The 26092-nt window shown below is 31.7% G+C and overlaps 1 protein-coding gene across 1 annotated transcript in view; it reads right to left on the bottom strand.

The window, feature by feature from the left end:
* The window catches only part of LOC124365753 (sodium channel protein para-like), a 73575-nt gene extending 47704 nt beyond the window's left edge, over nucleotides 1-25871 (bottom strand). Inside the window, 10 exon segments of the mRNA XM_046821748.1 lie at nucleotides 6614-6685; nucleotides 8117-8219; nucleotides 9869-10141; nucleotides 11016-11171; nucleotides 17331-17396; nucleotides 20150-20269; nucleotides 20271-20405; nucleotides 22598-22762; nucleotides 24469-24613; nucleotides 25820-25871. Coding sequence (XP_046677704.1) covers nucleotides 6614-6685; nucleotides 8117-8219; nucleotides 9869-10141; nucleotides 11016-11171; nucleotides 17331-17396; nucleotides 20150-20269; nucleotides 20271-20405; nucleotides 22598-22762; nucleotides 24469-24612 — 1234 coding nt within the window. The 5' untranslated portion in view covers nucleotide 24613; nucleotides 25820-25871.
* Between the last annotated feature and the right edge of the window lie 221 nt (nucleotides 25872-26092).

The raw sequence follows: 26092 nt of genomic DNA, 5'->3' as shown, positions 1-26092 counted from the left end.
GTTTCTTGTATAGTATTTACCAGGATTTCAGTATCCTTGTAACATGACCAGGGTACTGAAGTAGAGGGCAACCAATAGCTGTTATACATCACATCCAGGCAGGCCCGTGTGCATGGGGGGGGGGGGGTTTGGGGGTTCAAAACCCCCCCCCTTGAAGATTGGGATATATCATATTATTTCCATATATCAGTTTAATTGTGCTCTATTGCGCCGTCAGTTTACGCGCATGCGTGCGCAAATTCAGTATTAGATTAATTTTTTTTCTGTACCTCGACGCATCAACTTATTGAAAGAGTAGATCACATATGTTTTTATTTGAAAAAGTTTTTACTTTGTTTAAAGAATGAGTTACAAATGTATTAAAAGTATGTAGTTTTACAATTTTATAATAAACTCATTTTCCATACGTATTAATTTTTAATCTATTACTTATTTAAGTTTCTTCTTTTTTATCTCATAAAATAAGTATAGAACCCCCCCTAAATAAAATTCTGCGTACGGCCCTGCATCCAGGCAACAAAGACAAAATGTATTCTTGGCATCACAACAAGCACTTTGGCATCAGCTACTGCCTGAGTGTAAGTAAGCACTCTACGGTGGAATTCACTTATAGACTTGGAACCATTATTACAGTAAAGAAATAGAGTTTGCTTCATTCTTCTCTCAGTACTAGAAAAACAAACTCTGGATATTGATTCCAGGAATCAAGTCTGTGGGATTTTCAGTGTTAGAAATAATTTTAAAATTCTGCTGTTATAAAGTAAGAAATGGTTGATTGACCCTGTAATAGGTACTGCCTGACTTGTAAAGACCCGTATTACACGGCTACGGGCGGATAACAATTCACTATCCTATTACTTTCCCATTTGCCACTCAGAACTTACTTCCCAAATAACACTCATATAGTATTATGTTTTCAATTCTAAATTAATTACATAATGTTCCAAAACATTTTAAATAAAGAAAATGAATAAAATCAAAGAAAACAGTAAGCTCGCACTACTAAAATCAATGTAATAAAATTCTACTAATAATAACACTACTGATACACAGTTAGGGGTTTCTACCAAAGTCGTGTCAATACAATAATTTACACTCTCATACAGACAGCTACTAAAGCGCAATTTAATTACATTCTATTAGACTTGGAAATGGGAAATATGCATAGATATTCTACCTATTGAAATAAGTTGCAAACTATCTGTTGGTTTCACATTAACATTGACAGCTGCTACAGAAATAATTGAAAAACTTTAACATGCATTTCAAGCAGATTTACTACCATGCAGAAATGCTGCAAAGAGGGCATATCCTATTCATTTTTACCCATATCGGGAGATGACTAAAAGAAAATGCTTTGGCCACAAGAATGTAGTGAATTGGAAGAGATGTTATGAAAAGTATGTATTGAAATAGGTTGTACAGATAATAATGAAATCTTCCATATGTCTTGACATGTTATATTATGATTAGTTAGGTTACATTACTTCAAGCGATTTTTTCTTTGTACAAAACACTGAGTGTAAATGATTCAAACCTAAGCCTAATATAATGTACAACATTGGATAGATTTGTAACACGTTGACTGCAGCGTAGAATCACAGTGAGAGTACACAGGATCACACAGTACAGAGCCGCAGTGAAAGTGTTAATGAATTATCATAAGTTTTAAAACAGTAATCCGGGTGTCTTAAAAGTCCCTCCCCCCTATTAACTTAACTTTCTTATGAATAGAGATGGTGTAATTTACTTGGGGCCTGTTTATATAATCAACTGAGGAGTTTATTTATCTATACAGATTTTTTATCCTCCTCCCCCTTCAAAATGGGATAGTTTGGGGGTAAGAATATTTAAAAATGGAAATCCCTAGCAAAAGACACATCATTTTAAAGGTACCCTATTGTAAAAAGGAAGAATAATGGCAAAAACTAGAGGTCTCTAATGTTACTCTATCAAATTTGGTGGCTAATTAAGTTTGAATTGTTTTATAAAACCTCATTACTTGTGAATAATTTTGTAATTAAATTTAGTGGTAAAAATCTTTAAATCCAGACTCATTTTCAATCAAATGAGATGCTCAAAATGGCAACCGCGTTTCAAATTTTGTAAGATTTCAGGTGTGATTAGGTGACAGGTGTCTTTGATCCTTGTCGGAAAGTCCTTTGAAATTTTATAGAGTAACATTAGATACTTCTGTGCTATTCTTCTTCTTTTTATTAATACCTTTAAAATGAGGTGTCACTTGCTAGGGGTTCCTATTTAAAACTTTTGACTTGCCCCCAAACTAACCCATTTCAGGGGGGGGGAGGAATGTTAATACATAAAAAACACCTCAGTTGGTCATATAAACATGCCCTAAAATAAAAAACTTCATCTGTAATTGTAGAAAGGTTAATAGAAGAAGGGGGGATTTTTAAGACACCCGCTATAATAACAAATAGAATGTTTAGTGTTTTGTAAAAAAAAAAACTTAAATTAAATTCAACAGACTTTTGGATTGATATTTTAAAGCAATATACCAGTGTACAAATACAAATTTGGAACACATAAATCAACTGTTCTTCTCAGATATTCTGATAAAGTAAACTATAAATAATGCAATACTAGTAGGGGATCATGCTTAGGATCATGCTTTGAGCAAGCTGTTTCTCTATTTCCTCACACAGATTCGCTCCTTTCACTCCACACACACCACACTTACCAGTTTCAGAGCAGATGCACAAAAACAGGGTCACCAACAACACCGACAGAAAGTTCTCACAGAAATTTAATTTTATCTTGTTGTTGGTAACCCTTTCAACAGGCATTTAACTCAGCGAAAGCTGTAGTTACATAGTGACAGACCGTCTTTTACAGCAATAGAACAGAGAAGGAGGAAGACCCTTTGGAAATTCAACAGCGAAAATAGCTTTCACTTTAACACAAAAAGGAAAACGGCACACACTGAAAGCAGCAGCAAAGGTTAGTATAAGGTCAAAGATGATGTCCCGACTACGTGAATAACTTGGATTGATCGGCAGTGTTAATTTTTGTTTAAAATAATGAATTATTCGATTTAGGTCAAGTGTTTTTAATGACAATAATAATTATTGTTTACTAGAATTGGGCCATTTAAAAGAATACCAAAATTAATGATATTTTTCACCATAATACATTACAAAAACTTAAATACAACATTTTGATAATTAGTATCGCACATCTTAGGTGCATAGTAAACCGCTAAAATAATATATTGAGCAAGCTCAAAAGTTGACAAAAAAATGGCATTTGACATGACAAAGTCAAACGTGACAGAACAAGTTGTGTATCACTTTTCTCAAATCTAGTAATAAAAAAAATTGAAACAAAAAGAATACAGACAAGCTACCACTGTACAATAAAGAACCCAATGTGCTTTCCAAACAAGGCAAAAAATAGATTCTACTCTTTCTTGATATGTCTTGTTTGCTCAGTGAGGTTTTTTGTGTTCTGAGCTTTTTTCTTCAGATTGGAATTGAGAAGAGACAATTCATTTTCTATTGTTACATTTGACTTTTCTGCGTTTTCAGTACCACGTTTCTTAACTTTTTAACTTTCACATAAACTAAATCGTGTTTTAAGATTTACACTTAAATATAGAAAATACCAGCTTTTGGCATGTTGTGTTCAAGTTTTGAGTAGATTTAATAACGGCGGTTAAACAAATTAAAACATGCTTAGGCAATCAATGTTTCACTTAATGGAGGATAGAAATTATAAATTATACTGATTAATTACATGTTATATTTACACATTTCTCATAAAACTTTGTCTAAATTTTAATTGTGGACAATTTCAAACTTTAAACAATAGAAAGTTGTGAAAAGTGCCCCTTTAATGTAACAAAATCTAAAACAAACAAAAAATCAGATTCACTGAACTCTCGCACTGACCAGAGACAAATAATGTTCCGACATTGATACACAACTTGTTGCTGTTCCTCTTGAATACATATTTTGTCTTACACCTTATAGCAAGGGCGTATTATAAAAGGGGACTCAGGTGGCTCAAGCCCCCCCCCCAAATTTTAAAAGACAGAAGTAAAAATTGCAGTCAGTGATTTGTTTTAAGTTAGAACACATTCATGTGGTCTTAAAACTCAAGAATTTCCTGCGGAAAGATTCCAGAGGCCCTGTTGTTTTTGGAGGGTACTTAATACTTCCTAAACCACCCAATGTGTTAGCCCCCTCCAAAATAATTTTCTACATACACCACTGTCTTATAGTTTTTACTAACATCCAGTAAACTGGAACATAGAGAAGTATTAAGAGGCCATTTCAGCTGATCATTCTGCTCTCCACAATGTTGGAATGCCGTGATAAAATCTGTTATTGTCTGCAAAGATATCTAAAACTGATTTTCATTTATCATAGTAGACCAATACCGAGGTAATATGTTAACTTTAACCAAATTTACATTGAAAAAGGTTGTGAATGGCTAAATTTTAAGCATTTTAAAATTATTGTGTTGAAGCTTGTGAAACTAACCTTGTGAAGTGCTTATTTCTATAATTTATTATTTTACGTTCGTTTCTAGGTTGTAGACAGTTACTGGTATAAAATTTTATTTTCTTATTTGTAATAATGGTAAAAAATCTAAAAACAGATTTAACTACTCGGTAAACGTGACATAACAGTGTATTTAAATATTTGTTCACTTCAACATTTTCAAACGAATAAATAGTAAATTTAATTAATACAATGAATTATATATATCAAAAAAACTAAAAAAAAATATTGATAACTAATTAAGTAGCATTGGAATTTCTTGATTATGCATGTTTGTTTTGTTCAGAGTACAACCATTTTCTGAATATTTATAGCACTCATAAAAATAACAACGCAAACTATTCTAGTTGTAATAATGTTAAACATGAACAGTTATCAGTGACACTTAAAATTTGTGCCAATTGTACGAAATCCATGAAGATTCAAAGGTTTAAATCTGTCTCTCACTATACCTCGGAAGGCATTAATGTCAGTCAAATTTTCCACGATTAATAAGTTTCCAAATTATAAACTAAAATCTTTGGTTCGTTATCTTTTTCACAGTTAAAACGTGGGAAATCAGGATCTGCCTAGATAAACGTATAGCCTACTGTACAGAAAAACGTATTGATATCTATAAATTTGAATGCATATATACAGTACTCAAAATTCAAAACTGATGTATATTAAAACATATCTAATAGCAATATGTATTTATTTGCAATATCTACTATGTTTTTCATAATTAGGCTATGAGTGCATTCTAAAAGGATAGGAAACAGGAATGTTTTACAACGATTTGAAAGCTTATTTCTGGGTATGTTTTAGTATCATAGATGTTCCTTGAGATAAACCAATACAGATTTATGTAATTGAATTTATTGTAATTTTTACATAAATACAAATTTCCATGTTCAACACTATTAATTAATTAATATGTGTCGTCAATTTGGGTCTTGGACAACATTGTAATTTCCAAATACAAAATAACGGTTTGAAAATTTTGCCATTATTATTTATAACATTATAAATTCCTAAAATGTTGCTACTCAAAACAAAACTTCAATATTTATTGCACAAGAATCTTTTCTTCCTGTTATTGTTTCAAAGTGGAAAAACTAAAATACACACTATTATTATGTCACTATTACTGAGTAAATCTGCTATAACAGTTTTCACACTTATCATCAAATACTTTGTATAAGGGAGATGAATATTTGTACAATTATTTACAGAACTTCCAATATTACTACCATCTCCTTAAAAGTGTCTGATATCACAAGTAATATACACATCACATCAATGGGATAAGGTCACATAGAAAACACAATAACATTCCACTGTTCATGAGGTGAATAAAATTCACATGTTTTGAATTATTTAAGATCAATGGACTAAAACAATTATTTTATTAGTCAGTTGAAATTGTGAATGATTAGATCAAATAAATTCACCCCAGGTGCATTTGAAAGTCCACAATGGTTCAGTTACAGATGTTTCATTCAATAATAAATCAAAATTGACTGGTAAACAATAAAAAACAAAAATTCAAAATTGTAATTTCCTCACATCGTGAACAGCGTAGCTAAGTGATTTATCAAACAAGAGGGGGACAAACATTGGTGACACATTTACACAGCTCCAATCTGTATAACGTTGCTTTACACGATAAACAAACCGAGGAGAAAAACATGCAAGACATACCAGAAACAAAAGAACACACCATCAATAACAACAAAAAATTCATTACGGACAACAAAATTCAAACAACGGCCACATGTACAACCTTCATTGTCAACAAAACCAATTGTAATAAGAAAGAGAAATAAGACAACAAATAATGTACATTAGAGATAAATAAAATTACAATGCCTAAAACAGCTAACAATGACAATATATAAGGAAAACAAAAAGTAAATGAAGTGAAAAAAGTTTCAAGAGAAACTCAATGAAGAATTACATTTTCTTAACCTAGTACACTTGTTTTCTTTTAAGCATTTAACTGAACTGCATCGTAAGTGATTCTTCCACGAATTAAAATAAATGTTACGATACATTATTAATTGTCAACAGCTGTATTTATCAGAAATGTTAAGAACGAATGTTACCTCCATGTTCTCCGCTCGCTCTGCTATGTCGTCCCGCTGCTTGCTCTATGATGTCGTTCAGAACCATTACGTCTGTACAACACAATCGAATGTATTTGACATACTTAAAAACTATGTGACAATACAGAAATGTATAAATTTATTAAAATTCATTTTTAACTGTTACAGTACGTCAAATAAAAGGACCTTCGCAGAATCAGCTGTTCTCAGTAAATCTTTAGCGGATAGAGATAGCTCAAACCAGTTGTCCATTCTCCATGCCAGGTGAATATGGAACATGTCCAATACATGTAAACAACATGTCCAATCCTGTGTTGTATTAGAGAAACTCTGTACATTCGTAAATGTCTGGGAATCTGTTACATAAGTAGTCTAAAAGAATTGGCTTTCTGCACAGTTCTTTTTTAGAAGAAAATTTTAAAACTATTGAAAAATCGTAGTATAGCGCCTCTTTAGCATGAAAAGTCTTTACAAAATTTGTTTCTATAAATACTTTGACAGATGGAACTCTGTGATTGTAGCAAGAATTAAAAAAATAATAGTTGGCAATCAATTTAGATGTTTTATTCAAATAAAACTCACTTACAAATCTTGTCATATCTGTATGATGCAAATTTATCAGATCTGTCAAAATACCATGTTGGGCAATTAAAACTGATGGTTATCAAGTATTCATATTAATGGTAATTAACAGCAACCCACCACTAATAATTAATGTTACTATAGGATATCACCTAGTACACTGAACTATTAAAGATGATATAAAAAATGTTAAATAATTGACGCAGTTAAGATTTATGACTGTAATATATATATATATAAATGTGCACTATGTTGATGTTATGCGCTATTTTCAAACTGCTTTAAAAAAGCTATAATAACATGAATTCAGCTACTTTAACTCCATTTCACCTTCCTCTTAGTCGGGAATCTGACGCTGTCTCAGATTTAGCACTGTAGTTGGTTAAATAAGCACTAAAGTTAGCACATCATCAAGTTAACATGTTGTATTGGGGTTTCTCTGATGTCGAAACGATGTGAAGAGTCCATTTTGAGATTCTTCGTTGCTAACTTATTTTGAATATCTTCAGACGAACAGATTTCAGACGCTGGAGAGTATAAAAGCGTAATAAAAGGAAGGTAAACTGGAGCTAAAGTTAAGTCAATATTCACATTGAATTAACCCTTCCTGCCATAGCTATGTTATATGTAGATAGAATTTGCTTTAACTAACTGAATGATAACTACAATTTTTTTAATAGAGGTTCAAAACAAACCTTCCTAACAAAACTAAGACTTCTTGCTAAAATTGTAATTAGTTTCTGAGAAAAAAAATTTCTCCAAAATAAGTAGATTATAGTAATTACAAACTTGTATTTGGAACTAACAATAACTTTCTCAATAAAAATGTTTATCTTTCTTGGAACCTAATGAGATACCCAATGTGCCCTTCGCAATTCTTGGATTTTTGCAATTTAATAACTAAGGGCAAACACCTCTCACCTTTCATGTCTACTACAGTCTGTTGTTGCGTTGGCTGGTCAATGAAAGGATTGTCTTGGTGTTTGCTTTTCGACATTCCGTCCTCTAAATCCACCGAAGTATCCTAAATAATCACACAAACAGTTGATAAAGGAATTTAAAGAAAGAAAAGTTTTATTTACTAGAGTAAACGTGACTTACAGCTATGATGGGGTTGCTGCCAGATGAAAGCTTCAGGATGTCAGTATCCTTACAACAATAGGGATCTACATTCTCAAAGTCATTCTTCATGCTTCACTTCGGAACTTGAACAGGCTCAGGGATTTTTATAAACATCATACCAGAAATACCCAAGACTACACCTTGCCAATACACAGGATGGTACTTTATGCCAAGAAGCCGTCTTATGCAGGAGCTAGGTTGTTTAGTCTGCTGCCTGCTGGAATTAAGAGAGGAGAGAGTTCAACCCTGAAAAGAAGTTGAAGAACCGGTCTACAGCTTGGATGACTTTGTCAATTATTGTCAGAACCAATGACTTATCTAATAGACTGCACAAGGCCATCAGCTAAAGCTGACTTAATAATTTGTTCCAACATTTTAATTTCTTGTTTCAATTTGTGTTATATGAATCTATTGTTTGTTTAAAACCTAACGCTATTGCATTTATTGATGAAAGAAACTTTCTATTGTAAAAACGCATTAAGAACCAACACTTTGCATGTTGATATAGTTTGTCCTACTGGCTACAAATCCTCCACATTCAGGAAACCTTGACAACTCAGCTATCTAAGCATCAGTGAAACAGGGATAATTCACATGTTTTTATAATACAGTTCACTAGATGCTCAGTATAAAGAGTATTCAACTATGACTCATGGGAGCCCACTTAATGGATTCTCACTGGACGCCACTGTTTGGGAAATAGTTTCTAAGAGACAGAATTGGAATATTGTTTCTGCATACGTTTTCTTGCTGAACAACGAGAAATTAGACGAGAGGTAATATAACCCCGATATTGACCAACCGATAACGTAGGAGCCCTCTGTTTGGTAGATAAGCAGACCCAAGAGGGAGTGACCCCAGAGCCGGTGGGATTTTTAGTGGCTGCGAGTGCCACTCAACAGCGGAATACGATGATGGTGCATTAGCATTTTCCCCATGAATAGAAAAAATATTGGGACAAAATTAATCATTAATCATTTTATTGAGTCATCAAACAATATTATATGCATTAGGTCAGGTCATTTGCCATTAAATAAAATGTCAGATGATGTAGGCTACTTAAAGGTAAGTCACCAGATGTCCGAGGCTGGTTGTATATTTTAGAGTTAAAACTAGATTAAAATCAATAAATAATAAAATAAATAAAATTTTTTAAATCAACAAATACAGTTAACATCAAAAACTGAAATTAAAATCAACAAGTAACATATAATCAACAAAAATATCGAAATCAACAAGATAAAATCGACAAGATGAAATTAGGCAGGCACCATTCTCTAAATATTATTGCTCTCAAAATATTCACTTATATTGCACATAGGATTTTCTAATAACCAAGACTTAACAATTAAAAAAAAATGTTGCTTGTAGTATCTCTTTGATTGAAACTGGTAGCTTATTAAACAGTTTTATACCAGTAACAGGAAAAAAAAATGTTGTGTTTTGCTTAATCTACAGTACGGTACAACCAGCAATGACTTATTTCTGACATTGTACGTATTTCTAATGTCTCTGATTGGGTACTTGAGGGGGTTTTCTCTAATTACTTACAAAGTCACGGTAGTGTTTGTCCGGGAAGGGCTGGTGGGTGACAGTGCTGGTACTGTTGCGGCTGCTGCGAGACCGTAGCCTCGACTCCTTGGTGGGCGGCCTAGGACCGGACAGCAGGTCCGCGTGCGACGTGTAGCTTATGCGCGACGCATGCGATGTGTACGACGAGTGACGGCTGCCCAGATTGGCGTAGTACATGGGCACGACGATTGCCCCGTTCTCCTCCGACATCGGTGTTACCGCGTTGGAATCGTCCGCGTAAGGCAAATGCTCCTGAGAAAAGGGGCATTCACTTAAACACACTGTTTCCAACAGTAGTGCATAAGAATAGAGAGTATTATTAGAATGTGAAATTTGCATATGCTAACAAAGAATGAGACCCACATAATTAAGTAACGTAATGAAAAGCAGAATACAAGGAATTAAACAAAAATACAAGGATAGAACTTGATGAATTTGCCAAATTATTCAGGATGAAAGTGTGTTACTGCTTTTAAATGGAGCAATGGAAAAAATCTGAAGTAAAACATTGCATTTCCAATAATCACAACTTTTCTGTACTTCAAACTAATAAACTTCAAATAGTAATTTATTTATAAACAGTTACGTCATTTTTAACAAGAGCTGTTAATACTATTAATGCAGGAGGTTTAATTATATAAAAATTACAATTCAAACAAAATAACAATAAATATTTCAATAAAAGAACAATATTAAATATTTTGAACAGATCAACTCATTACGCATAAGACAATATAAAACGGCTCAAATAAAAAAATGTAAAAAGGCATGACCATGAATTCGTAACAGACGAAAAGACTTTCAGCAGATGGCTGTTGTAATTTAAAACACCCAGATTTGGAGATTCTAAGCAGATTCTGCATTTTGAATCTGAACTCGAGGATGATGTCCACTTGTTTACATTGGTTTTGTATAAAGTGTAACTTTACGACTATCTGTACTACCTTTAAATTGTTTTCCATTATAGGCAACAATACTTTATGGAAGACCAATAAAGATGGTCCAACAGATTTACACTTTATGGATTAAAATAAGAAAAATGGTTGGTGCAGATAATATTGGCTCCAGCAGTACCAAATAATAGCGAACAGTAAAACTCAATGTACAGGTGTAGTAGGCGAGGTACCTGTGCGTCTAAGTACGTAGACAGTACAAGAGGTTTCCGGTCACCGCCGGGCGGCGCGCCGATGAATCTCGTCCTCCCGTTCCTCAGCGTGAACTGGTGGGAGCCGCGAGATCCTCGGCGTGGGTTGAACGGTGACCCGGGTAGGCTGAGGCTGGCCTGTGTGCACAGAGAAACTTCAGCCTTGTATCAATAAGAATTACAATTTCAACTGTAATGCTTGTAAAGTTTGTATCATTAACTCAATTTTAAGTATAGTCTTCTAAAGTGTTTTATTTTGAAAATAAATTAACATAAACACCTTACTTCAATTTTCTATTTAAAACACAAGAAAAAAGTCATGGATTCTTCAATGAAGAGCAAAAGCAACTGAGTTGTATAAGTCAACCATAACTAAACACTATTTACCATCCTGTAAACAATCTTGACATATTTCCCATATTTATTGACATATTTATTAGATGTCTTTGTAACAGTTTTGTTAAACTGTCAAAAGCTCTATGATCAAAAAAAAGTCAACAAGAAGAAAAGGTTAATCAATAAAGTAAATGGACAATATCAAATAAAATTTACGAAAATTATGTTGACACTCCTAAAAGTTACTCGGTAAAATTCAAATGTAGTGCAGTTTGAAATATGCGACCAAGTAAGATGTCAAAATTTGGGTGAAAATTCATGGTTTTATGAAATTAGTTTATATTTGCCCTGGTTTTCAATGGTTGATTGGAAGAGATAAATTAAATGAACTTGCAATCAGTAACACAAGTTGCCTGATTAGAGATTAAAATAATGAACAAAGAATCTGTAGAGTAATTATAATATCCTAGAGGAAATATATACTTTTTATAAAGACAAGGCAAGCTATAATATGGAGTGAGACATGCTTTTATGGCTATAATCAGTTGCTTTAGTGAATCAAGATTGTGCTAGTGATAATTCTTAGCTATCAGCTCAATTATGATATCCTGTTATTTCAGTCTTCTACTTATAGTTCAGTACTGGTTTACCAGCATCATTTCTTAGAGCCAAAACAGTGTGATGTTATATTTGTCCCAGATAGAACAACGTCCTCTCCACATAAGGGTATAAAATCTCTTATATTTTTAGTCAATACCAAATTAGTCTATGGATTGGGGGAATACACTCCTCCAAAACACCAAGGAAATGCATGCAAAAATGTGACTACCTGATTGAAGTCTCAGGCAGCAGAATTTTATAACGCTGGAATTTCAAAACTAATTCACCGCTATGATAAATGCCTAAATTTATATGGTGACTATGTTGAAAAATAGTATTTTAGTGTCACTTTCAAATGTATATAATACAATTATTTTCTTTTCCATTGTTTTTGTTTATATCAAAACGTAATCTACTTTCTGGATAACCGTCAAATGTTAACTATTCTATTATATAAGGAGACAAACTCCTTGGTCTAAAATGGATAATGTAAACTATTGTTATAGATACTTTTATTAGAGAAATGTAGACAACTTTTATTTGTACATAATCAGTTCCCAAATAAAATTCAGACGCCTTAATAATAATCAATTATATTCATATACACAAACAGTTATACTTTATAGGATTTAAATAAAATGTACAAGACAGTTGACAGAAAATAGTAAGGTACAAAATACATTTTCAAATTATCAAACAGATTACCTTGTCCATCCATCGAAAATATTTAAAAGGAAATAACAAATAACATTGAATTTAAGGTTTTATGTGAAAACACAAACTTATTCAAATAGCACTTGACACTTTGCAGGAACCACCATGTAGCTACATGTATGTAAAATATCAGCTTCATAAGAGAAACTGCTAAAAATACACATATTACTGAAACATGCAGATAGCATACATACGAGTACAATGCTGTAATTGGAATGCTTCAGATTCGTCTTTGGAGAAAATGAGGTAAACGACACTGGTATTTAAAAAACTGGGTTAAATAAAATAAAATTGTTTATACAAAGAAAAACATTATATGTAGAATAAAACTGTTATTATTAGTTATTATATTTATTTTTAGAAAAAATACGAAATAGAAATAAATTACACTAATGTGTAATTATCATTAATTAATTATTACTACTATTTTAAAATATATATCAATTATTAAATAAATAAATATTATTATCAATCAATACATTATTTTTTGTGTTAATTTAATTATTAATGAGATGTAAAACCTATCATACAAACAAAATTCCCTTTAGGTCTGTATAGAAACAATTTCAGTAGTCTACTATTAGTATTATTATATGTCTGTGTAAAAAATGCAAAGTATTACCAAATAAATCTTAATTTCAGTTGTGTTGCTGCTTAACTTAAAATAAATTATTTAGTAACTAGTGTTTAATATTTCTTTTGGGTATAATTTATATGAAGTATTAATGTTGTTATGGTGCTATTTGTACATAAATGCAATAGTTAATGTTGCGTAAAATGTTTGGTTAACTTTTATAGAACAACCGATAAACAAAACAGTATGGACTGTTCAAGTACAGTACAAATCTCCGATCACAGGCATTTTTTAAATCAAAATAAATTGATAAACAGCAAAGTAAGTGATTTATCAACAATTTCAACTTTAAAACAACAATAGATTAGGAAAAACTGAGTTGAAATATATATTTTATCAAAATATAGGTTTAGAAAAAGTTTGTGAAAGTTTTTACGAATTACACAAAGATCCTTTGAGGCAACTCAGTTACCCAAAGCAAAACACAAAGCACACAACAATCAACCAAAGCAAAACAACATTCTTGAGCAGTTACATTTTGGCACACCTGCATTCACTTTCAGTTAACAACGAGCAGTGAAATCCCTAGGAAGAATCCTCATTGTGCTAAAGATTTACGGGTTAAGTAATATAAAAACTATTGTACAACCAACGATGTTTGTTGGTATCTATGCAGAAATTATTTTCCGCACAATGCTTGAAGCATTACTCCAAATGCTAATACAATAAATTGCAAATTTACGACTTCCGCGTATAGTTTCAAAAGTAGTTACATTCTTAATGAGGATAAAAAGGACAAAACATTAAAAAACTAATTAAATTGAATATTATATTAAACAGGATTTTTAATATTATATTATACAGGATTTTTCTAAATTGGTATTAAAAGATATTAAAAATATTATTATTAGCTTAAGTTTAGCATTGATTAAGATTAAAAAAGATTAAAAAGTTAAAAAATATCAATAACTGTTTGGTACAATGTATTAAATAAATAATAAAAGTAGTATATTAGTTATAATAATTTCATCTTGGTCTTTACCTTACATTTCCTACAAAACTTATATATCAACTCAGAAAAAATTTTGAAGTTAAATTTACTTGGCAAGTTGGTTAATTCTTTTACTAAATAGCAACAAAAAAATGTGCTATGATTATACAGGGTGTTCAGTACAAATGTTCCAATACTTTGGGATTATGTTCTACACAAAAATGAGCAAAAGAGTTCATATGAAAGTATGGCCTAAAACCTTTAGTTTTCCGACTATTTGTCTGTATGTGTTTTTTATCAAAAAAATTATATCTTTTGAACCAGTTAAGATAAAGCTACAAAATTTGAGAATTGTATTAACCTTTGGTAGATCGTTTTGAAAATAAAATATACACAAAATCCTTTTACTGGTTTCAAAATGGGGGGCATTAGTCAGTTATGAGTTATTTTGATGGAATAATTTAATTGTGTTAATATTTTACTTTCACAAAGTTTTACCAAACATTAATACAATTTTCAAGTTTCTTATTTTATATTAACTGGTTCAAAAGATATATTTTTTAAATAAAAAACACATAAACACGGATAGATGGAAAACTAAAGGTTTTAGGACATACCTTCATATGAATTTTTTTTGCTCTTTTTTATGTATAGAACAAAATCTCGAAGTATTGGAACACTTTTACTTATACCTCTATATACAGTTATGGCTAGAACCTATTACCAATGATTGACACAATTTCTATAAATATATAGATATTGTAAAATTAATAATCAATTAAGACATATAAGGCAATTCTTAGTACTGAACAAAACCATGTTTGTAACTAAACAATAACATTGTATAAATAAAAATCAATAAATATTTGTAATGAATGTTAAAGGTATGTTTAATAATCATTAAAAAAAAAAAACATAACACTACCAAAATTAATTTCCTATGTAATACCACTTTTCAGAGGTATTTAATAGATGACAAAATAAGAGGTGTTTTTTTAATTACCGTGTTTAAGAAAATAATTAAAACTAGAGACATTTATTCGTTTCAGAGTCACTGAAGTTAAAAACTTTAATCAACATAGACTTAAGCTAAAACATGGTTCAGTTTTGTAAAACCATGAGATAGATTGTGAAGTTCTCACAATTCGCACGAAACACAAAATACAGTCCAGCTTGTACAAACAACATTAACATTCAGGTAGCTTGCCTTGCATTAGCAACAATAATAAGTCAACTGTTAATTTATTGTAATGAGGTTCAAGATTTTTTTAGTTTCTTACAAACAGTATTTCATTATAGATAAATCCTTTACATTAATAAGAGAAGTATTTTCACAAAAATACATAAACTGAAATAAGGGTTTTAAAAAGCAAAACCAAACCAAACCAACATTGCAATTTTATTATAATCAAGGAATGAGTATTTCATTTTTTTTCCACTCACTACCAATTTAAATTGACTTATGGAATAAATGTTCAAATATGGTTAAAGTTATATTCTTGTTTCTAAATATATTCCACATGAACACCCTCTATAATGATGAGTTTGCAGAAACCAGTTTTATTTATAAAAGCATCATTTGTTTATAGCCTTACACATGATATGTTAGTTAATGTACAAGTTAAAATAAACAAGATTAGCCTTAAACATGAAATGTTTGTTAATTTACTGGTTGAAATAGACAAATAAACAAGATTAGCCTTTAACATGATATGTTAGTTAATTTATGAGTTAAAATAAACAAGAGTAGCCTTAAACATGAAATGTTGGTTAATTTATGTGTTAAAATAAACAAGATTTACTTTAACGATCTGTTTAAAAAGCCTCCATTCATCTAAATATATTGTTACTTAATATTTCCTGCATAAAAGTGCATTAAAATTAGTAGTCATATTATTCTAAAATTTAAAATTTTCTGAGTGTAAAACCAAACAAGTGAAGTAATTTAGTAGTTTTCATTTATGTGAGTAAACTGAAGAATTTTACCACCTAAACCCTATTAGTAATATAAGAATTTAAGTGGTTCATTAACACCTCAATTCATACATACATGGAATTCATAATACAATAATAAATTGTGTTATTAAAAATATAAGAATCAATAAAAAACCTTCTTTAATCAATCAAAGTACATAGGAACAAAATAAATGATGTCAGTGTTTTTTAAATTGGATAGCAAATATAAAATGTGTCCATGAAGGTGTATTGTTTTGTTGTTATTTCCATTTCTGATTATTGATAATTTGTGGTTTTATTATTGTTGCATCCTATTCTTGTTTTGGGCTATTAATTTTTGTATCTAATTAAATTATTAGGAGCTTCTTAAAATTATACTGTCTGTCTGTCTATGTGGTAACTCTTGATGGAAAGGTCCTAAAACTTGAAACTTGGCACATAGGTTCGTCCTGGTCCAAGAAAGAAGCCTAATGATTTTGGTGCCAAAAAGGTCAAAGGGCTGTCCTTCCATCTGTGTGAAATCTTTTTCATTACCTTCTGTTGGGTCCTTTGATATGCCGTTATATTGGTTTATTTTGTAGCCTCATCCATGGCAATTTATTCTTTTTTATTTTTTTGTAGTTTATGTTAGTTATATATCATTATTTTATCACAAAAAACTCTTTGTTACCAGTGATTACTTCTTTAAATCTATGTTTTATATTAATTTATGTTTATTTTAGAACCTTAATGATCTATGTTTTTTATTTGTATATTTTAACTGTTACAATGTTTTCTTTCTACTGCTGGGTTGATTTATCTGCATTATCAAATCTGACAGCTTTGAACGCCTTCATTAGTTACAAGAGTAATTGTACGTTTTAAAAATTGTACACTATAATTATTGTATTAAAATAAATACTGCAATAATTTTATATACAATTTGACAAAAATGTAATGCGGACTTTCTGCCACTTCTAACTTTTCCTCAATGATGGTATGATTTTGCTAGGTTGAAAAACAAAATCTGGCAATTGAATGATGGAATTAAAACGTGTTTGCTGGTGCAAGGTTTGTTACGGACGGGGGGGGGGGGAGGGTACACAGAGAGAGCGAGAGAGACAGAGATGGAAGAGCGCCGGTTTACCTCTGCTTGGCTGTCCTGGTAAGCAAAATGAAACTGGCTTTTAGTTGCTGTTTTTCTCAAGGCCACCTACCCCAACAAAAACAAATAAAAATGCCTAAGAATGTCATCAAACCCCCAAACAAACAAACAACAACAAAACGTGGTGATGGATAAAAACAAAATTTTTGCATCGCACACTGAAAATGTTTCTAATAGCAATACAGTGTTCAACAGTGTCCACGCTAGTGGTTGAATGCGAGTGTGCTAGCATAGTTTGTGATGAGTACATTGTTCATTAATGCTTGCATCTGATTTTGTTATAGTGCCATCCAAATTGTTTAGCATAGCAACACTAAAACTGGTTCTAACTAAACTCATCTTCAAAGATAACAAAAATCGAATAGTAACTGCAATATTATGTAATGTTTTATAATATGGTTAAAATATAATCTCATAGTTTAAATCAAGACAGTTAAAAACATCACTATTAGTTCATGAATATTCCAAAATTAATAATATCTCCTTAAGGGCTCTCTAGTAGAGAGGCCTTGATTTTACCTCAGTAAAACAATTTTAAATCTTAAGCACTTTGAAGCCCTTTGATCCTATAAGTCTCATTTTAACACGTTCACGATGACGTGTACCCCATCAGGTACACACGACCTTTCCCAACTGCTGTTACACAACAGCACCCAATCGGCTTTACTAAGAAACATCATGCGCCTAATGGGGTACATGGTGCTATGCATTTCCTTATTGCGTTTATTGGTTGCCTGTCTTGATGGTTTGTTAAATACGATCCTATGTTTAAAAAATACCTCAGAACATTGTATACCCCGTCAGGCACATGATTACTTAATTTTGTAGATAAATTAATTTTTAAGGTATCCCTTGAGGTACACGAAGAAACATTTAAAAAATTTTGAAATACAATTTTTGTTCACAAAATTGCAAAGCCTACATAATTTTCTCGTTATACATAGACGTTCAACGTGAAAAAGATTACAGTTTTTCGCCATTATTATTGAAAAATTTGATGGCAAATTAAAAAATCCGGAAATAAGCCGTCATTGTGAACGTGTCAAAAAGATTGAGATTCTTTTTCTGAAAAATCAATAAAAATACTGACAAAAATAAAAAAAAGCTTTATTTTTATTTAGATGAATACTAAGCACATCTTTAAAATGATGAAATTTCCCATAATAGTTCTACAACTAAAGATAAGGGCTTAAGAGCTGGCTATATTGGAACAACTTTAAGCCCATTAGATTAATATTAAACTTCAAATACTTATACATGTCTTTGTGGTTGAAGAATTATGGAAGATGTCTTGTTTTAAATATATGGTCAATCGAAAGGCTTTTTAGTTTTTTATATAATTTTTAATACTTCAACAATGTACAAAACAGTATGAGGTTTTTTTGAATAACGAATAAAAATAACAAAAAATCACAGGTGTTTGGATGCATATACTAATTGTATTTTATAAATAAGACATATTCCTTAATCTGTTACAACCAATAAGGACTTAAAAGTCTTTGAAGTTTAATATTGCTCTTGTGGGGCTTCAATGAGGATGGCCACCAATACAGACGGCTCTAAAATAATAAGAGGCTAAAACAATTGTTTCGTTGTTGCTACAAGACATTAAAAAAGAATATAACATTTTAATATGATCAAGAATTTTTGTGTGAAATGCCATCAATAAACAATTTAAATGTAAAATCATCCTGCAATTTTTGTTTCAAAAAACAAAGTTACAAAATGGTTTTCTATAAAATAATGTTAATAATATTTAATAATAACATGCAAACATAGTATGTTTAATAATTATAACAATGTAGTCAATTTACAAAATGTTGACAATTATAAAAAATTCTTTGAAACTGTACGAAAATACATTGTTTTGTGAATGAATATACGATGTTAGATGGTTTTTAATGGTAAATTGGACGATTTGTAATATAATTCACAAGTCTTTGCCTTAAAAGAGTGCATCTATAAGGTAATAATTTCCATACGCACTGTACACAAAAGTTAATAGGCACTGTACCATCCACTATTAATTTCATATTTATCTTATCAAAATTAAAAACCTTGAATTAAACCATGAAATGTTTGTGTACTTCCAATTAATAATAAGAGCATTAACAAAATGCTAGTTTTACCATTTATCATTTGATGAGATTTTCTACATAGAATTATAAATTCATCGTGAACATGACATTGTTCATCCATCTGGACGTTCCTGACCTTACTTTGAATGCCTAAAGCATGACAGTCTCTCTACGTTCACATCAGGTATAAAATGTGCAAAGTACAATAGTAATTTGTTTATAAATATATAATGACAAAAGAACAAATAACAACACATAAATGGACAAAATGAGACTGTACAGCTCTCATGAAAAGTTTTAAAATGGAACAATCGTCAAATGTGAACTAATGAACTTCCATCTTTTAATTGTCACCATTCTTGAAATGACAACAAACACAATTTGTTTAATAGTGAACCAATAAAATAATTAATTGTTTTAAACCAGATCCATTCATGTCTATTTTCTACGTCAGAGGGATTTCAGCTCATAAATTTGATAAGAGCTTCTCTAGGATTTAAATGGGACCCCTTTATTCAAATACTCAGAGGCATTATGTAAGGCTGATCTAAGAAAGTAAGAGGCTTCTGAAAGCAAAATACTAATTTTTGTGCTCAATTAAATATTGATGATGTGGACTGTGTTTTTAGTGAGATATTTTCCTCAAATGTACGGTAATTACTCAAACAAATCTAAAGACGTGTTAAAATTACACAGTAAATCTGGCAAGACGGAAATACTAACCGCGCTGACTTTCCGGACTTTCTGGCCAGTAGAGGGCCTGCCTTGGCTGATAGAGTCGGAACGAATGCTCATCTTCTCCTTGTTGTTGTCATCCGCGTTGCCCTTCTCCTGGCCGACAAAACAGTTCGTAACTCGCACATGACATGTCCGACGGCGACTTAGCAACGCTGGCCACCTCGCCCGCCGCCGCTGCTGCTGCCGCCGCCGCCGCCGCCGCCCTTTTGTTTTCTTTATTCGCCGCCGCTTCCTCCGCCTCCTGGATAACATGACAAAACATTCAAAATAAATTACCAGTAACTACTTGATTTGTTATACAAAAACTCACTTTTTGAGTAAATAAGGTTGGATAACAAATATTATTTCAAGTTTTTTTTACAATTTAACAATTTTAGTAACAGTTTTTAAATTATTTGGAAGTTTACTAAAACATTTTATTCGTGTATAATGTTATTTTCTTTTCAAAGAATGCCAGTATATGTGCAGGTCATTTCTTTTTCTTACGGAGTAATCGTAATGATCTCATAACCGTGATTGGAGTTTTTTTAAGAGTATAGAATACACTCAAACATGTAATTGCTATAAATAGTTAATATATTTAACTTGTTAAACTTATTTTTTATGCATTTTTTCCAGACCAAATCAAGCATTATTCGAATGGCTTGTTTTTGTAGAATAATAATCTGTCCATAATAATTTTTTTTTATCTGCCATAGGTGATAATCCCAAAAAATATATGGGAGAAAACATGGGCAAAATAGACAAGTTTTTTAATATAAAGTGTGAAAACTTTTGATAGCCTATATATATATATATATATATATATATATATATATATATATATAATAATAATAATAATAAAATTTCATCTGGATTGTCTACCCTATATATATACACACACATACACACACATATATTATATATATAAAAGAAAGTCGTGTTAGTTACACTATTTATAAACTCAAGAACGGCTGAAAATTGGTAGGGAGGTAGCTAAGAACTGGGAGAAGGACATAGGATACTTTTTATCCTGTTCCCGTCGTTCCCGTGTGATGTGACATAAAATGTGGTAAAACAAAACGCAACTGACATGGAATAACAAAACAACTCAGTCAAAATATAAGTCAGTGGTTCATTTGTTAAAAATGGTATAACAAAACGCAACTGACAGCTGAGCATATTAAAAAAAAAATTTTACTGGTTGATGCATTCGTTTAAAGCAAGAAATATAAATACTCTCTGCTGGTTTAAAGTTTCTAATAAAAAGCCACAAAGCAAACATCAATTTCAAAATTTCTAATATTGTATTGCTGTGCCATTTATAATCAACTAGCAGTTACCCATGGCTTCGCACGCGATTTCCTACAGAAAAATGGGGTCATAAGAGGCATATTTCTTTTGAACATCGTTATTACCCTTCTGAGATAAATGATAGTCACTGAAAGATACTCCAAGCTCATGATCCATTTAAGATTTAAATTTTTTAAACAAATTTTCTGTAACTTTGTCTCATCGAAAGACGAACTCATCAACAAAGTATTCCCAAATATCATTACTAACCTCAAAAATAATGAATGGTTGAGTGAGCGAGCAATTTTGGCAGCTAAGAATAAAGATGTAGATGACTTAAACTACATAATTCAGAATGAGATCATTGGTACACTGCATTCTTTCAAATCTATTGACTGTGTAACAAATGAAGATGATGTACCTTGGATGTACCTGGTTTACCACTGCACAATTTATGACTAAAGATTGGTTCCGTAGTAATCATGCTTCGAACTTAAACCAACCAAAACTGTGCAACGGAACACGTTTGGTGGTAAGTAAATTGATGAACATTTGATTTAAGCCATAATACTCAAAGGAAAATTCAAAGGTGAGGAAGTTCTCTTTCCGAGGATCCCGATGATCCCAACCAACATGCCATTTGAGTTTAAACGGCTTCAATTTCCGATCCTTCTTGCATTCGCCATGACTAAATAAGTCACAAAGCCGATCGTTGAAAGTTTGTGGTCTTAATCTCTAACATCCATGTTTTTCCCATGGCCAATTATATGTGGCATGTTCACGGGTCGGAAGACCTTCCGCATTATTTGTTTTCGTACCTAATAAAAAAACAAAAAAAAACACAAGGTGCTACAATAAATGGCAAATAAATAATAATTAAATAGTTATATTTTTTTATTTACAACTATCCTAATTTAAAAAGTAAAAAATACACACACACACACACACACACACACACACACACACACACACACACATACATATAGATATAGAGGAAAGACAATCCAGATGAAATTTAGGCTTGGCAAATACTAATGTTTTAGAAGTGATGGTATGAAAGATGCAGGAAGAAGCCTTGAAAATCAGAAAGGCAGTTTAGTTGAAAGTTGCCTGTGACATACGTGCGTGACACTATCAGCTGTAATACAACAATAGACTCACTCTCAGCGCCTCCTCCTCCGCAGCCTCTTCCTCCTCAGCTTTCTTCTGGAGCTCATCGTAGGACATGGCGACAATGGCCAGGATCAAGTTCACCAGATAAAATGAACCCAAGAAGATAATAACTATAAAAAACAACATATGCCATGGTCCCGCTGATCTCAACACCTGCAACAAAAAATACCCGATTAAGTCAACTCTGGCAGGAAAATCACTAGTCAATTAAGTATTAGTAGTGTAGGAAATAGATTATTGGATACGCATTAGCTTTCTGAAGGTTCCATCATCCAGAGCGTTAGCAAAGCCTATCGCTCGAGAGGGACGTACAAATTTCATTCCTGTTTGTCTGTCACACTGTGCACGATATCTCAAGAATAAACTAATGATAAAAAAGAATTATTAAGGTTTAATAATCAACATTTTATCTTACTTAAAAATTAAAATCACCAAATCCGAAACAGCATAGCTGTTCAGGTATGGAATGAATGTGCATCAAGGTACCTCATGCTTTGAAAGAGAAAGAGACTTGTAATTTTATATTTAAATTTTATTTTGTATACTGCTTTGATGCCGGCCATGAGGACACTTGTTAGAGACTGTTAACGATAATGATAGCAAAATGTATTTACTGTAAAATTAATTACTCAGCTTAGTAGACCACCAAGTAGATCAGTGTCTTCTTGGGTTAGGGACCTGATTACGGTCACCTGAGGAAACATCTTCATAGAGTCGGTATCCTTCGGGAGGATCCACTCTGTATATTGTGTGACAAGCAGGAGGAAACTGCTGAAAACCTGCTCTTTGACTGCCCTGCAATAGCAAGGTAGAGGTACACCATCTTTGGTAGTTTGGACAAGGGTGACGAATTTCCCCAGGAAGATCGATTGCTTTTGGCGGTTTGCTAAACTGCTGAAACCGTAGACTGGTCGGCCTCCTGGTGTGCTTGCATGGTGCGCAAAAGGCCCTTGAAGCTTAAGTGCATGGCAATAGGCCGCCCCATAGAAGAAAAAGAAGAAGACCACCAAAGCACACCTAAGTGAATATCCATTTGATCTTTTATTCTCCTCCTTTGTTTTTTTGTTTTTCATCACTGTGTCTGTTTTTCAAAATATATTGCACTTTTTCAATATGTGATCACGTCCTCATTGCAATCTTACACACAGTGTTTAATGTGGACTCTTCAGAGATTTTGTTTTTGTTAGTCTATTAAATGCCAAAAATTCTTTCTCTGCATTCAGAATTAGATTTTGGCCAGATTAGGCCTAACTTGATTTCTAGGAGATGCAAATCACATTTCTAGATTTTAAATAGTATGTACATATAGTAATAAAAATGTTAAACAATAAGGAAACATTGTTTTGTTATACTGCACTACTTTGTAACTCAAGTTGTACTTAGATGCAATATTTCACAGTTATCAATTTATTTAAGTTAATAAAAAAATCTACTTACATCAGTACTGTATTATGAAAATGAAAGGAAAATTTTATTTGAATAGGCAATTGAATAGTGAATTTGATTTGTATAGGAAATTGAATAGTGAATTTATTTGTATAGGCAATTGAAATAATGAATTTGATTTTGTAAAGACAACTGAATAGAGAATTCTATTTGTATAGGCAATTAAATTGAACAGAGAATTTAATTTGTAAAGGCAATTGAATAGAGAATTTGATTTGTATAGGCAATTGAATAGTCAATTTTATTTGCATAGGCAATTGCATAATGAATTTGATTTGTTATATCATAGCACTATCAGTTAGTACTATTTAAGGGAGGAGGTGGAGCCCTGCAGTTAGTTTAGTACAACACCATTTATTTAATCATAAATCTGAAATCTTAAGAATAAATTACGAAATGAGGTGAAACTTTACCAGCTGGTAAAGATTTTCCCAGTAGTCCTGCGTCATGAGCCTGAAGGCTGACAAGAACGCCCAACCGAACGTGTCAAAACTGGTATACCCGTAGTTGGGGTTCTTGCCAAACCCTTGTATGCATGTGTATCCTGGCTTGCACATACTGGAATCAAGAAGCAATTAGTTCAATGCAACATGACTTTAACAATTATACAACTATAAATGTTGTGTACGTTGTCGATAGATACAATATAATTATATAATATCCTTTTCATTGAGCATGATTGTCTGACCATAATACCTTTATCTTCGTACAAATAAAAATCTGAAAACCTCAGGGAAATACAAAATATTTTTCCACAAAGACATCTAAGTAGATTTTTGGATCATTTGGGAGATAATCTCAGCAATATAATAATAATATTTAATAACAACAAAAGTAGTGATTACAATGCATTCCATAGCTCCTTTCTTAGATGTATGAATGAGACTTTTCCTCATCAATTCATAAAAACTGCACACAATAAATACTACTGGTTGGGTCAATTCAGATATTAAGGTACTTGCTGAAAAGAAAAGGGATTTACAAAATATGGCAAAATACAGTTATAAATAGGTTTTTTTTTTTTATTTTTTCAAAATGACTGTAGACAAACTAAAACAAAGTGCAAATAATGATTTTACTGAAAGTCTAATAAGAAGATGAGGGTATGCAGGTTAAGTTGTAAAAAACATTAATTAGGTCTAAATATCAGAACTTTTGAACAGCAAAGTTGTGAAATTAAAAATAATGGCAAGGTTACAAATGATAGTGAATGATTGTTCAAAACTTTAATGACAACTTTTCAAGTGTTGTACATACTCCGAACATTGATAAAGTTAAAATAAGTATTAATAACATTAAATACAATGAAACTTTAATTATTTGAAGTGAAATTTTCCCTGTAACTTCAGCAGAGGTGAAAATGGATAGATTCTGATTAAAAAAACATTTTATCTGTTGGATGGGATGAAATACCTGTCTTGTTACTCATGTTAAGTATCAATGTAATTTCACCTTTACTGTCTAACTTCACTTGATTTAAATATTCTTATTTGTTAGATTACTATTAATATAATACCACATGAAATTTTATTTAGTATCTTTTAGTATAGGCTATAAAATATTTTTTACTCAGAAAAAAAAAACTGGGATTTGGAAGAGGTAAACATAGGAAATTATTAGTAAACTATAACAAGTTAACAAATATGTTAACTTCTGGACAATTCAAAACATTTGGCAGTACCTAATCATTGTTTTAATAAAATCCAAGAATGGACATAGCTTTTTCCCTAATTGTTCACAATTAAAACAAGGATGTATACTTACCCGGCCCCTGACGCATTCCCACATAAAGGATAAATATCGTCCTCCCCCTCCCAATTGCCTGAAACGAACATCAGTACTTATTATTACTGTCTAATATTCTCACTTAGATGCTTGTATCATTGTTTAAATGGAGTTTATTCATTTGAGAGTTTCCTCTCGTCTACAGGGTAGCAGTAGTAACCCTCTCTCTAATTTTAGATGTATTTTTGTTACTAGTGTCATACCAAAGGTACAAGGGTAATTTTTTTCAACCTCCAATCTCATGCCGTGACA

This window comes from Homalodisca vitripennis, chromosome 7, assembly GCF_021130785.1.
Source record: "Homalodisca vitripennis isolate AUS2020 chromosome 7, UT_GWSS_2.1, whole genome shotgun sequence".
Lineage (NCBI taxonomy): Eukaryota > Metazoa > Arthropoda > Insecta > Hemiptera > Cicadellidae > Homalodisca > Homalodisca vitripennis.
The sequence above is the reverse complement of the archived record's forward strand: the minus strand, read 5'-3'. Positions and strand labels throughout refer to the sequence as shown.